The 14,701-nt window shown below is 56.4% G+C and overlaps 2 protein-coding genes across 4 annotated transcripts in view; both read left to right on the top strand.

Annotated features, from left to right (window-relative positions):
- The window catches only part of HYAL3 (hyaluronidase 3), a 22,076-nt gene extending 17,668 nt beyond the window's left edge, over positions 1 to 4,408 (top strand). For all 3 annotated transcript variants that reach the window (XM_038409802.2, XM_038409801.2, XM_043518358.1), the window contains exons 3-4: positions 2,109 to 2,198; positions 2,685 to 4,408. In XM_038409802.2, the coding sequence (XP_038265730.1) occupies positions 2,109 to 2,198; positions 2,685 to 3,119 (525 nt within the window). In that variant the 3' untranslated portion in view covers positions 3,120 to 4,408. The remainder of the gene's footprint in view (positions 1 to 2,108; positions 2,199 to 2,684) is intronic.
- A 3,118-nt stretch (positions 4,409 to 7,526) lies between these two features.
- LSMEM2 (leucine rich single-pass membrane protein 2) lies at positions 7,527 to 13,289 on the top strand. The gene is given in 4 exon segments (XM_038409114.2): positions 7,527 to 7,716; positions 10,919 to 11,059; positions 11,883 to 12,104; positions 13,055 to 13,289. Coding segments are annotated over 4 exon segments (570 nt in total). The 5' UTR covers positions 7,527 to 7,643; the 3' UTR covers positions 13,189 to 13,289.
- The last annotated feature ends 1,412 nt before the right edge of the window (positions 13,290 to 14,701 follow it).

Here is a 14,701-nt window from a genome sequence, read left to right on the forward strand (position 1 = left end):
GATGCTTATGTCGGTGTGGTTAGGAGAAGGTAGTGTCTGTGTAGACACTACCTTCCTTATATCTGATTACTCCTGGGGGGATTCTGCATGACTGCGCACCCACAGAAAACGCCCCCTCCCCCCCATAGAATTCCTGTGCTTCCCTGCAGAAAATGCCAGGGAAGCTAAAGGGAAGCTGTGCATTGAGGGGGGAGGGGGGAGATCATGGGTGTATGGGATGTTATTGCCCCCCCCAAACAGAGGCAAGGCATGAGGGGTACACGGGGTTACATGCCACTGCCCCCCCTCATTTTTGCAAGTGCAGAGCTGCCCAGCTGAAGGAGGCTGCATCTGGGCTCTGCTGACTGCCGCTGAACGCAGCCTCCTGAGTCCTAGGGCCAGTTGGGCTCCCCTTCTGTGTGCTGGGAGACTTCCTGTTTTCTGGGCAACTGTGAGTGCCTGAGGTGGGGCTGGGTAATGGGGAGGGAGGGAAGTGATGGGGTGGGGGGAAGAGGCAGTGGGGAAGAAAAGGGGGTATGGAATAGGGCAGAGGGAGGGGAATGTGGGAGTGAGGGGATGGGAATGGAGAAGAAAAGGGGATAGAGGAATTGCGGAGAGGGGGAAGCAGGAGCCTGGCATGCAGCATCCCCTCGGCAGCAGCTGGGGCTCCCCCATTAAGCAGGCCCATCGAACCCTCATCCTAACAAGCCCTACCCCCCTCCACCTGGACCCGTCCGACAAGCCTCCCCCCCACACCCAGGCCCCCTCCCCACTGAGCCCCAACCAGCTGCACTTGGACCCACCTCATCAAGCCCCATTCCCCCAGCACCTGGACCCCCCCTACTAAGCCCTCCACACCCAGACCCCCCACTGAGTCCCATCTCCCCTCACCCAGACCTCCCCTGCTGAGCCCCAACCACCTTCACCTGCATCCCCTGCAGAGTCCCATTGCCCCTGCACCCGGAACCACTTAACGAGCCCCTGTGCATCCAGATCTCCCACTGAGCCTCCCGCACCCAGATTGCCCCACACAGAAACCTCTCACCCACACCTAGATCCCCCTGCATTAAGCCTCTCCACAGTTGGATCCTGCTGGGCTGAGCCTGCCCACCCACACCTGTTGTGCCTGGCAAGGGGGCAGGGCCCTGAAACACTTCTGGGGCAGGCCCAGCCCTTGCACTGTGTCAGGGTCAGGTGCAGCCTCACTGCCAGTCGCTGTACTGGGAGAGGTGGGGGCTTCAGGATGATCTCTCACCTCAATGCAGCCAGTTACCTGTGCTCCCCACTCCCATGCTGGAGCCACATATATTTATTGACAAAATTTGCAAAATTTTAAAATTGTATGTGCATAATTTTTACTTTTTTGATGCAGGATTTTTAATTTTTTGGCACAGAATTCCCTCAGGAGTAACATCTGCTGTTGGCCATCTTGTCAATTTCAGGGCTCTGCTGGAGCTGTGAAATTTACAAGAAAGTCGGCTCCTGGCTTCTCAGCTGCACAGTCTCCACTCCCTGGATCTCAGTCCCCCCACTACCCCTCTTCAGTCAGTGGAAGCCCTGCTGGTGAGGACGAGCACCAGCAACAGAAGGAGGGCAGTGTGAACATCAGCCACCGCAGTAATTTGATGTGGTGGCTGTAAGTCAACCTTACATAGGTCAACTTATTGTTGTAGTGTAGACACAGCCTCAGTCAGTGCAAACCCCGGCTTGTTTTGGTCTCTGCTTAGGGCTCATTGCACATCAGTGACACTGACTGCTGAATGAGGGGCATTGCCAAGTGCAAGTGGGGCCAGCGGCTCACGTGCTGCCCCGACAGTGCCATGTGCTGTACTGGGGGCACATGCAGTGTCATGGGAGATGCCAATATCACCTGCAGGCCAACATAAACATTACATTCATGCCTCGTGAGTGCCCTCAGGATCATGCTGCACCTGTCCAGAACCGGGCAGGTACCGATCCTACGGGCACTGCCTCTCACACACACACACACGATGCGGTGCCAGTGCCATGAGACCAGCAAAGCAAACAGCACTGTATGGTAACATGCTGCCAGCAACTGGTGTCAGAGTTGGTGCCCAAATGTTCCTTGTCTAAATGTCCCTTTCTTGTTCCCTTCTTTCCTCGGTCAGGCTGACCTGGTCCATACGATTGGGGAGAGCGCAGCGCTCGGCGCCACTGGTCTGGCACTGTGGGGGGACAACTCCTACTCCCGTTCAGCCGTAAGTACCCCAGTTCGCCCCAGTCAGGCCCTCAGCAGACCCAGGGGGTTGTCACCTAGATACTAAGAGCTGCAATAGTCTGTACATTCATTTCTGGTGGACCTGCCCTCTGTCCACGTGGCATGAACGGTGCCCATCCACGTGGTCCGATGCCTGCATTTACTCACCTATGTGTTAGTCGTAATGCAAGCAGCTGTGCAGGAGGTGTCTGGGAAGAGGGACTCACTCTTAGGAGTGAGATGAGTGTGTCGGTTCTCAGATCCCTTCCCAAGGGGCCCTGCATAGCTGGCACTGGCTGCTCCCCTTTCTTGGCAGGGAGGCCTACAAGCCAATGGGCCCCTGAGACCCAGCTCAGTTTGGAGGTGGGGTCACTCTAGAGCAGGGCTGGGCTGCATTAGTGGGGCAGACAGGTAACAGTGTTTGCTCCCCGGTCATGCCAGCCTCTATAGCAGAACTGGGTGTAAATGTGGCTTCCCCCCCGCCCAGGAGAGCTGCAGGAGCCTCCGCCATTACATCACCCACACCTTGGGGCCCTACGTGGTGAACGTGACGTCGGCGGCCCAGCTGTGCAGCCGCCAGCTGTGTCACGGGCATGGACGGTGTGTGAGGCAGCGCCCTGATGAGCTGGGAGCCTTTCTGCACCTCAGCCAGCAGCAGTGGGGAGCGGACCCTGTGCTGACGAACCACCTGGACATGGACAAGCCAGGCCAGAGGGCATGGGGGCAGTTCTGCTGCCGCTGCTACCGCGGATGGACGGGCGCCAGCTGTGAGAAGCAGGGGTGGACCGAGCCCATCAGGGGCCCTGACTGCATTGCGCCGGCCCAGTATCCGGACATCTGCATCGCAGTGAGGGACAGAAACATGATGGGCTCCCAGGTCTGCCCTAAGTCTTCCTATGAGGGGAAGATGGAGCTCAGGTGACCACCTGGATCAGGGAGTGGCTCATGGGACCTCAGCAGGTCCGTAGACATGGAACCCGGGGAGAAGGAAGCCTGTGGTGGTCGTGGAAATTCCTACACTGACGTGCCCTTTATTCCTGGCTAGATGGATAAATCTGCCACAGGATGATCAACTGTTCCTAGGGGATCAGCCAGGACTGCCCAGTCCAGCCATAAGAATCTATCCTTCCCTCCCACAAATAAAACGATCAATGAATCCATGCTGGGATAGCTCCTTTAAAGTGGGGGAGATGCCCAGTCCCAGACGAGTTCATCCAGGGAAAATCTAGCCCCGTGGAACACACCCAACATGAGTTGCATCAGCAGAGACAGAACCAGGGCACCTTCCGCCCCCAAAGCACATGCCCCAACCCTGTGAGCTAAAGGAGTAGCTCCATAAGTCGCTCCTCGTAGGAGGTTCTTATCTCCTCTGAGGGCCAGGGCTAGCGAGAGCCACAATGGCCAGTGAGTAACAGGCACTCAGTTGCCTTTAGATCAGCAAGGAGCTGCCTTGGGCATTAAGTCGCAAGCAGTGGGGGAATTTGGCAGGGAGGATAGTACAGTTCAAAGGCCCCAAATCCTCAGGAGGCAGCATGACTTCCCCACCCCTGGCCTCCTCCCTGCCCCCAATGCCCCTACGCCGGATCCCCCTCCCTCCCCCAACCACTGCATTTCTGGAACAGGGCCAGCTGCACATGTTCTTGCTGCCATCTCAAGAGGGGCCCTGGCACTGTGCAAAAGGCTGGGGGTGAGCTGTGATGGGCCTTGGCCATCAGATGCTCTAGTGAGGGGAGCAAGCCAAGAGCCATGGGCTCCCATGCCCCTTGTCTTGGCAGCAGGTCAGATCTCACTGACTGGCCCCTGGCTTTTAAGTCCTGATCCCTTAGGGATGGCTGAGCTGTGTGGCATGGTCCCATCTCTATGTTCTACATCCCCGGAAGCCCCACCGTGGTCTCTCCTCCCCATGGCTTCAGCCTGGATGTGATCAGACTCCCAGCCCCACTCCTACAGCTTCAAATTAATGGCCGACTAAAACCAGTCCATTAAGATGACTTCAGATGAGGGAAAGGATTTCAGCCAATCACAGTCCAGCAGTATTTATTACGCTCCCACCCCCAAATTAAAGTGAAAAGCTTGCACGTCCAATCACACCATGCCTTTTCCACTCTGGCCACTCCCTGTTCACTCTTTAGCTCCTCCCCAAAGAATGAAATGAACCAGAATGATGTGTTACTGCTATGTGAATGCAATATAACTTAACAAAAGCCTTAACTGTGTAAAGCTGGTGTCTTTCTCTGCTGCCCCGACAAGCCCAGATGGGGAGTTTTGCTTAGAGGCTCTGTGATGCTTCCCAGGGGTACCCAGGGTTGTGAGGCCCTTTGCTACTACTTGACCTTAATGTGAGGAAATCTTGTCTGTGCCCCGCCAGGGGTCAGCTCCCTGGCTTCGCCAGCCATGCAGGTTCTGCTGTTCCTTGGTAGGTTCATGATAGGCTCTGGAGTGCCAAACCCCTGGTCCACTGGCCACTCATGGGATTCACAGTATGCCCCAGCTCCCCCTTCGCACACAGCTCTGCTTCACACACACAGCACTTAGACATGTTTGTAGTGAACATGCACACTAAAGTGTATTTACCAAAGAGCAGCGAGTCAAGTGCTGGCAAGTAGCAAGCTTGAGACCATGTCATTACATGTAAAATAAAAGCCTTCTGGATCGTGATTTAATTAACAAGATACTGGTGTTGATAAATTACACAGGCCATTGCTTGACCACAGTTTGGTTCGTCATGAAATAGTCAGGAGATCAATACCTAGTATCAGTGGATTTATTGCTAAAAGCCAAGAAGAATATAGAAAAGGAAAAAGGTTCAATACAGTTCCAGGAAGAAAAGGAGGACTTTTGGCACCTTAGAGACTAACGAATTTATTTGAGCATAAGCTTTCGTGAGCTACAGCTCACTTCATCGGATGCATCTGTAGCTCACAAAAGCTTATGCTCAAATAAATTTGTTAGTCTCTAAGGTGCCACAAGTACTCCTTTTCTTTTTGTGAATACAGACTAACATGGCTGCTACTCTGAAACCTGTCAGTTCCAGAAGCTGGCTCGTGCAGCCTTGTTTTGTTCACCTTACACAGCCAGTGTGCTCCCAAAGTTACAGCCCTCAGTTTGTATCCTGCCTGGTTACAAGTACAGGGTACATGGGAAACTACATGTAACCACTCAGCATTGTGTCTTGTGTTCTGGTACCATAGTGTACCCCTTATCGCTTTGTTCTGAACACAGGCATTCCAGGTACCCTGGGGCATGAAGGCACCTCCTAGGTTTGTATTGGTGTAGAACAATCTTATGTCCTGTCCTCCTCTTTTGGGACAGGCTGTGTTCACCTGTGAGAGTAACTCCCTTTCTGTTGCTATGGTAAAACACTCCCCTGACCTGAACTCAACAGCGCCTCTATTTGCTTAAGCCAAAACCTGACTTCTGCAAGGTGGTGTGGGCTACACAGCATAGAGGATAGTATGAGAGCAAAGGTATAGGCCAATTTAGGTTATAAAACTGGCTGAGCCTAATGCTATTTGTGCTTTGTGCAAACTAATGCATGGTGCAGCTACTATGCTCTGATTAATATTATATACAGATATGTGCTACCGGCATAGATTGGTCAACACTGTCCTGTATAATGATGTTAAGCTCACCCGTCTTTGCAACATTTGCCAGCCAGGCAGCCCTGCAAGCCCTTTTTCATGGACCCAGCCACACGCTCTACTTGTCTCCTCTGTGAAGGCTGAAAGGCAGGACACGCCTTTGTTTTTTTTCATAAGCAGGACACCCGGAAAGCAGGGTTCTTTTTCATAAGCAGGGACACTCTGCTTACACACCTGAGCAGGCAAAGAGAGGGAAGCATCTCCTGCCCCCTGGCTGAGCAGAATCTGTCCCAGGCCTGTCACCACCTGGTGACCTGCTTTTAACTTCAAGGTCAGAATTTCCAGCCTAGATCCATCATGCCTTAAACATCACCTGCAAGTTCACAGTGGCTAAGAGTGTGTTACTTTGGCAGAGCCCTCACATGCCACCCTGTAAACCTCTAGACACCCCCTCTGTGCCCTCTGCCAGTGTGGGGTCACAGGTTCTTATGTAGTGCCCAGCATGAACCAACAGCTCCTCGGTGATTGGAGTTCTCAGCAGAGGTGAGTTGGAGCAAGTTGCTGTCCAGGATAGATGAGCTGAACTCTGGTTTTCTGATTCAAAGAAACCTGCCACCTTCCCCACACTCTGGGTGTAAGTCACCCCCGCAAAGGGGCCCCACCAAGCTTGTGCTTTGCTGAAACCCCACGGTAGGGCTTATGGAGCACCTTGGCTGTGTGCTGGCCCTCTGTCTGGGGTGCCGGTCATCCTCTTTGCATTGCACCGAGCAAATGCCAGCCTGCTGCTTTTGCATACGTCAAACTTCCACTGACATCAGCGGGGTAGGCTGAATGTGCAAGGACCATGGGATCTGCCTGGGAAATTGAGGGTGCAGGTCTCCAAGCTTTCCCAAGGATACCCCAGGGGGTTTTGTAATCTGATTTAATTCCCATTCCCTGATGGGATTGTCATGTTCCTCTGCAGCTGATGTGATGTGTCTGGAACCAGCAAGAGTCCTCATCCCAGGGAAGATGATGCAGTAACAGGGTTTCACGTGAGAGGCAGTGTTCTCTAGTGGGCAGAGCACACAAGGCAGAGCCAGGGACTCACCAGCCATTGCACCCACCCCTAGTGAGAGTCAGTCCCTACAAAGTAATTAGACAAGGCAGAATTATTCTTCCTCCCACAGGGAGGGACTAAGTGACTGGGAGTCCCCCCATGTCCCTCGAGTGCCAGTTCACTGCCTTAACCACCAGGTTTGCCTTCCTCAGCGCTGTTACAGACCCTCTGGCAGGTCACTTGCTCTGTTGTGCCTCAGTTTCCCCAATCTGGATCATCAGCTTGGAGGGCCCTCCTGGATTGTCAAGTCCAGTCCCTAGTCGCACAGACCACCCTGCCATAGCAGCCCCTCCAGTTCCAGCTTCAGACTAGTTGGGGGGGGTGTCCCCTGCCCCTGCTCCTATTTGGGGGTGGAGGGTGTTCCAGAAGGCTTGAGCCCTTCTCATTCCCAGCCATGAAGCAGATATGGGTCTCATGGGGTTAACTATTTCCAGAGCTCTGAAGAAGGGTCTGAGACAAGTCATGGGCTGGGGCCCCTTTTCCCCCTCCTACCCGGCTTCTGGGCCCTCTCTCCCCTCTCCAGCTCTGGTTCAGCCTGCGCTGCTGCCCAGGCTGCCTCCAGCTGTGGTGGCATCCCAGGTATTCCCCGAATAGAGCCCATTGCGCCCCCGCCCCAGCTCATTCCCCCTCTATTTATAGCTCCTCCGTGGCGTGGGCTCCTCTCTGGCCTATTTTAAGCCCAAGCAGCTGGTGCTGTAGGCACCAATGCTGGCTTCCCGGGCAGCAGCCAAGGGACGTGGGGCCCTCTTCCAGCGGCTCCCGCAGCATGGCCACTGGCAGAGGCACAACGGCTGCAGCGGTTGCTGGCCCCACAGCGATGCCCAGGGAGGCTGGAGAAGGTACGGGGGGCGGGGGGGGGGCGGTCGGCAGGGGCACCGTACCCATCAGCGTGTGGGAAGGGGGTGGGATGGAGAACATGGCAGCTGTTCCCCTGCTCCTATGCCAGCCTTGAGCTGCCTCCCTTGGGTGTTCATCCTGCCAGGTGCAGCCATAGGATTATGAGGGGCAGGGTGAGGCCACCTGGCCCAGCCCTGGGAGGACAGAGACCCCAGACGAGATCAGACTGGAGGAGGTAGCTGCCAGCACAGGCCTAAGAGGGGGCCCCAGTATGAGCCCAGCCCAGGAGAGGCTGGGCTTAAAGGTGGAGCCCCCCCAGGTCAGGCCCAAGATGGGGGAGATGGGTGCAGGTGGGTCCAAGGCCAGGCTGACCCCCAGCGAGGCTCCTGGCAGCACAGGCTGGCATGTAGGGATAACTGCACTGGCACTCCTGCCAGCCTAGTAGGATGTTAATACCCCATTAACCCCTGGTTCCCCCCTGCCCCCGTCCTATGGGGCTGGCTCAGTGCCTGTTCTGCACTTCTGCTAATCCCAGGCTGAGCACTGCCCCTCCCTGACAGTTGGGCACAAGAGAGGGGTGCCATGAGCTCACACTTAGGGCGGCAGAGAGTGCGCAGCGGGGAGAAGCTGGCGGAACTGGGAGTTCCTTAAACACGAGTGCCAGTTTAACCTGTTTGCAGGGGACCTTCATGAGCTGCAGCACCTCTGTTTTAAAGTACCAACCTCCAGCCCTCACTTATCTTGACTGACACATGATGGGATTGACCCATGGCCCTCCAGTACTAAAGACCCAAGCTTGTGCTTAGGGGGCCTGTAATCGATTCATAGTCTCTGCTAATTGGTCCAGAGGAGGACCCATACCACACAGGGCAGTGAGTCACATGTGCTGTGTTAAGGTTGGTGATCCTTAAAGCCCCAGCTTCTGGAGTCATGGGAACACATGAAAATGTGAGCACCTTTTTTTAAATGTACATTTCTAGCCATTATAGTTGCAGAGACAAGCTTGAAAAATGTGACCCAGAGTTGTCCAACAGGCTCAAAAGTGAGAAAACAAAGGCAAAGACCCCAAAATAGCTTTAAAAAAAACTCACAGTTTTTAAGACAATTCTCATGAGTTTGCTAGAGCCCCCCCATGGTTGTTGAGGCTGGCCATATGGCTGCGCCGCACACTGGGGCTGGGTTGGTTAAACCCCTCGAAGCACAAACACCTTAATGCTGGGCTTGGCTTGAGCTAGCTGGGGCCCGATGAAGCAGAAAAACAAAATCCTACAGGAGGGGGAGCCTGTGGCATGTAGGCTGCAGCAACACTTGGCTTTGTGGTGTGGGTAGCAGAACAAAGCAAGCGTCTCATCCATAGCTAGTACAGATGCCTGGCTGGTGAGGCTTGCGCACCAGAGTCCATCCAATCCCAGCTCTGGGGTCGGGAAGGAATTTCCTCCCTGGTCAGCTTGGCAGTGTGACAGTTATATTAAGGTGACAGGGCTAAGAGGCTCCAGTGTTTGCTGCCAGCGGCTACATGTTACATGGGCCAGGTGTCTCCGCACGCAGCTCCAGGAGTCTGGCAGCAGATGACTCCTGCTAAACAGCTTGAGCCTGAAACGGGAGCATCAGACCTGGGCGACGCCAGGGGGCGGGGGGGCTTGGTAACAGGCTCTGGCAAGGTTGTGACTGGTTCATCAGCTCATGTGACAAACTGCAGTTTCACAACTGGCTGTACCTGGTGTCCTTGATCAGAGAGGCCAAGGGTTGAACAGGTCCCAGAGATCAAGTCTGGGGCATTGGCAAAGAGACACTCGCGGTGCTGGTATCTGGTCTGTGGGCAAAGCAACGCGCGCTAGTCAGTCACTGCTAGTCAGCATCGTCCATCGCTGCTTCATTGTCAGCCATCAGAGCCTCTGCCCATCAGGTTTGAGCACCACCACCACCATGTGCATTAACATGTCTGTGAGGTGGGCGGGGGGGGGGGGGAGGATTACCCCCTCCATTATACAGCTGGGGAAACCAAGGCACGGAGCAGCAATACAACCTGCCCAAGGTCATGCAGTGAGTCTGTGGAATAGATGGGGGGTGAAAACCTCACCCCATTGACAGCAATGGGGTTTCAACACCCTCCCCCTGCCCATGTTTCCAGATGTGCATTAACCATTCTTGTACGTTATGTCAGTGCTGATAAAGGCTGGATCACAGTAGTGAGCCAGACGGGAAAGGCGCCAGCCTGCCCTCCCTCCCCCAGCCATCTACTGCCAATTTAGAAAAGGGCCAACCATTTCCTGGGATGACAGAAGGTGGGCCCCCTTATGAGCGACAGGAGTAACCAGAACTGACCCTTCAAAACTGTGGGGACTGAAGAAAAGGGTATGGGGAGGGCATGAGGAATCAATGGGGCTCTCTGGGTGGGTGGCAGTGATGAACTGCTTCCTCTTAGCAATGATTTGTCCCATTCTGCAGAAGGTTTTGCTTATTAAATGATAGGTGGCAGTTAGGTTCCGATGTCCAGACCAATTGGATTTTGCATGGCCACAGCTAAGGACAGGAGCCATTTTAGGAGAGCGGGACATTAGCATGATTAAGCCCGGTGGCATTAACAAGTCAGCTGTGTATTTATGGCCATGCAGTAGCATGACATCAGTATGTGATACCCATCTAGGGCACAGCTCACAGCAGCCACTGAGTCTTGCCATGGGCTGGCCGGGAATCACACAGCTGCTGCATCCTGTGGGATAAATCCAGCTAAGTGCTCGGGGGCGTGACCAGCTGTTAAAAACTATAGCGATGTCTGCTTGGCACAGCTTAGACGTGACGCCAGGTTGGGGGGACCGGAAGCCTGCACCAAGCAGTGGGACTATGCACTCCAGTCCATCTGCAGCTCCCCTGGAGACTGTACACAAGAAGGGGTTTTGCATGGCCAGAAGCTGCCAGATGAGACCTGGCAGGACGTGGAACAGGAGGGAAAGCGCTGTGGGGGCCAGGCTAACAGGTACCCCCATGGGTTCTGGGGAGAGGTGGTGAGAGCCCCAGAACTTGGCCATTTAACCTGGACAGGACACACCATGGGGAATAGAGTGTAGGGAACAATCCTGCCTTGGGCACCTCCATCACTAGCTATGTTCCACTGAAACTAACCAGAGTCAGAGTGAAACTGACCAGGTTGAGGGCCAGAGGCCAAGCCAGCAGGCCTCAAAGCTCCTCCTCCTTCTCTGGCAGAAATTGAGATGAAGGCAGACACTTCCCCACCCAGGGAGCCCATCGACCTCAATGGCAACGACCTGGCAGAGATCAACCTGCACTCGGTGGAGTCCATCAGTGACCTGTAGTGGGTGTCTGGGGGCCACAAGGCCCCGGAGGGTGAGGACCATTCCCCCTCAGGGGCTAGTGGTTGTGTCCTTCACTTGGGAGGGAACTCTGACCATAGCGCCAGACAGGCCAAGGGTGATCCCTAATCTCCTTGCTGCCTGTGCAATGCTGCAGGCCAGCTGGGCTGGGGCAGCAGGGATTGAACCTCTGATATCTGGATCTCTCTGGCCTGAGCTAAAGGGTCCAGCTCAGCTAGCCAGGGCCATAGCAGGCTCATCAACCACCACTAGAGGGCAGCAGCAGGGCACTACACAGACCAAAGCATCATGGTCGCTTTAGGAGCATGGTGATGGCTGAGGTGGGGGGAGAGTCTGGGGCTGAAACAAAGAGGCTCTCAGTACTGGGGGTCAGGGGACAGATCAGCTCTGGGGATCCAGCAGCTGTTGAGGGCGGGGGGGTGTCAGCCTGGGTAATTAATGCCAAATCCCCCCCAGAGATAGGGCAAGTATGGGATAGCCCTGAGGTGGTGGAGGAAAGGAGCAGTCACGGGGTGGGGGGGGTCTGCTCAGATCGGGCTGGTTGCTCCCTCAGGACACCTGACACCCGACCGATTCTGTTGCCACCCTGGGATTGCTCAGCCAGGGGTCAGGCCGCGCTATGCCTTGACTGGCACGGGAGGGGCATTGGGACAGCCTGCACTGGCATGGCCCTGCAGTGGGTCCATTGCATGGCATGGGCCTGGCACTGCAGCAGGAAAGCTCACCACCTGCCCTCATGCAGATGCCTCTCAGTGGGGCTGCTGGGCACTAAGGGGGCACCAGGGCAGGGAGTGTTAGTGGCTGGCGTCTTACTCTTTTCTAATCTCTCCCCCCAGGGAACGGCCTGTCTCAGTCCACCACTCCACAGACCCCTCAGGCCCACTCCACCAAGTTCCATGGGGCTGGGCCAGCCCTCCTGCCGACACTGCAAGCCGTCCGCACCACCCCCATCTGCTCCTGCTTCCACCCTGCCTGCTGCCGCACAGCCCTCTTTGCCCTGCTCGGGGCCCTGGTGCTGGCCAGCCTCACCCTCGCCACGCTGGCCGTGTACCTGAGCGGTACGTGGGACCATCTCCTTCAGCACTTGCCATGCTGGCCCTGCCCCACTGGGCTGGGGGCACCTGTTGGGCAAATGGGACCTGGGCAGGGAGTGGCAGGAGTGGCCCATGTAGAATCAGAGCACTTGCTGCCCCTGGGGTGAAGGAGGCAGCGTGGGTAGCAAGGTGCCATGTGGGAGCTGTGCCAGGAGCCACTTCAGTAGCCGACCAACAGGGGCAGAGTTCACAGGCCAGGCTGAGGTACTATTGGGGCCCCCACATCCCATCCCCAGTGGAAGCAGGAGCTAAGCCCCTGCCCCGTCCCACTCTCTGCACCTCCCATCCTCCTGCTGCCCCTTCCACCACCCTGAGCCAGGGAGATCACTGTGGAAAGGGTCCCCAGCCTGTGGCCACGTTGGGACAGCAGCACGGGTGGGTATGGGGAGGAAGCTGGGTTTGAGCCCTGCCAGTGGCACCCTCTCCCTGTAGCAGAGACAGGCTCCATTCCCACTCTCAGCCCTCGCCGGGCACTGGCTCGGGGAGAGCTCGCTGCCGGCAGCTGCAGAGGGCTAGGAGCAGGATAACGCGCGTGGGTCGCTGCTAACGGATGGGCAGGGGGGCCGGCCTGGTGGCAGCAGCTCGCATGCCCTCATAGGTGGGATCCTCCTGGGTTCAATGGCAGACTCCCTGAGCATCACCCTGTTCTCTAGCTGCGCTCCCAGGCTGCCCGCAAGGGGACGCTGTAGCGTGACGGAGGAGGCTCTCGGCCTCAGCGGGAGCTCGGGGCTGATGCAGCAGTGGGTGCTGCCGCGCGGGCCTGCCCCCTAGTGGCATGGTTTGGCTAGAGGCGGCCCCTCTACTGCAGGTTATGAGATCTAAGCCCGTGGTGGCCGTGGCCATAGGCAAGAAGGGCCAGAAGGGGGTTGGGGGGCCAGGAGCGCCACCTACAAGGTTTCCTCTCTCCCCTGCAGTCCTGCAGAGTGAGTCGCTGCGGGTCCTGTCCCAGTGGCTGGAGGCCCAGGAGGAGTCCGTGCGGCAGATGAGGGCCACGAGCCTGCAGCTGTGGAAGCGGTTGAATGTCAGCGAGGCCGGGGACCAGATGTGAGCCACCCAGCCCAGCCTGCTGCTCCTTCTGATGGGGGAGGGCAGAAGTCAGGCACTGCCTCCCGCACCCCTGGGCAAGCACCCCCCATCTGCAGGGAACATGGACTGACCACAGGCCAGGCTCAGCACTCCTGATCTCAGGGGGTCATTGCTGGAGTACTGGGCGCCAGGTCAGGGCAGGCAGCCTGCAAAGGACGAAGGGGGGATAATGAAGAGAATCTCCATCATTACACCCCCCCCACACACACACCCTGTTTATTATCCCCTCCACAGTCACACCTTATTTATAACCCCTCCCCCCAGAACTATTTATCCTTTCTACATATAAATTTTGTATGTGACAATAAAGCCGTACTAGCACTCCCCCACCCCTACCCCCTCCCTCCCTCCAACAGCCCCATGGGAGCTGGCTACCAGCTGGTTCGAGCAGGCCAAGAAGCTGCTGTGGCTGCAGTTCAGGGCATGACCCCCACCTGGGCACCTGCCAAAGAACCTGAACCTAGGCACACCCTGAAGCTACTCTACCTTTGCTGGGGAGGGCACAAAGAGCCTGTGAGCTGAAACAGGAGGCATGCTAGAGGGGTCCCAGCCCAGTGGTGGCTGGGGGGAGCCTACGGCTCAGGCTTGAGGGGCACAGGCCCAGCTCGGGGAGGCAGTTAGAGAGGGAAAGGCAGATGCTGGAGCCCAACCTTCCACAGTTGCAGAAAGCAAGAGCCCCTGATGGCTTGTTTAGGCCTTCAGGCCTTTTCTATAAAGAATCAGCCCCAAATCTCTTCACCTCCTTACCCTTAACTCATGGTTCACAACATATTTATCATTTCGGGCAGCATATACAGCCCCCATGATGTTATCTGGGCTGCAGGTTGAGAACCACAGTGCCCACCCCCAAAACCTCTTTGCCCAGCACCCCCTCCACAGAGTGGGGCCAGGAGCAGAGCCCCAGGTGCAGGGTTAGGTGGCAGGGGCCCACGGCCCTACAGTTCCAGGCTACACAGCAGCCCCAACCCTGCCGAGCAGTAGGGCAGCTGCAACGCAACTTGGACCCTGTTGTGCAAGCCAGGCAGGCAGCTGGGACCCCAAACTGACTCCACCAGGCTGGGCAGCCAAGACCCTGCCACACAGGCCCCATACAGCCCATGTTGAGAACCACTGCCTTAACCCCTGGAAGTATTTAATAATGGGCATGGTCGATTCTCCATCCCTTGCAATGTTCAGATCAAGCCGGGGTGTTTTCCTAGCAGCTCTGCTTTGGGGATTAGCGGGGCAGGGCTCAGGCCTGTGTTACACAAATGGTCGGGCTGGATGGAACCCAGGAGACAAAGCCGCAGAGAGCTTGTCGCTGGCTTCCCCCAATGGCAAGGGGTAGCTGCCACAGCACAGGTGCAAGAGGCAGGGTAGCTGGAATGCTGCCTCTTGCTCCCTTTGCAGGGCAGGATGGTTCTGTGGCCGAGGCTGCCATGGGGACATTGGCCCAGCATGCATGGCAGGGGGCTGGGAAAAGGCAAGGGTCCCAT

Source organism: Dermochelys coriacea, chromosome 7 (genome assembly GCF_009764565.3).
Source record: "Dermochelys coriacea isolate rDerCor1 chromosome 7, rDerCor1.pri.v4, whole genome shotgun sequence".
Classification (NCBI taxonomy): Eukaryota; Metazoa; Chordata; order Testudines; family Dermochelyidae; genus Dermochelys; species Dermochelys coriacea.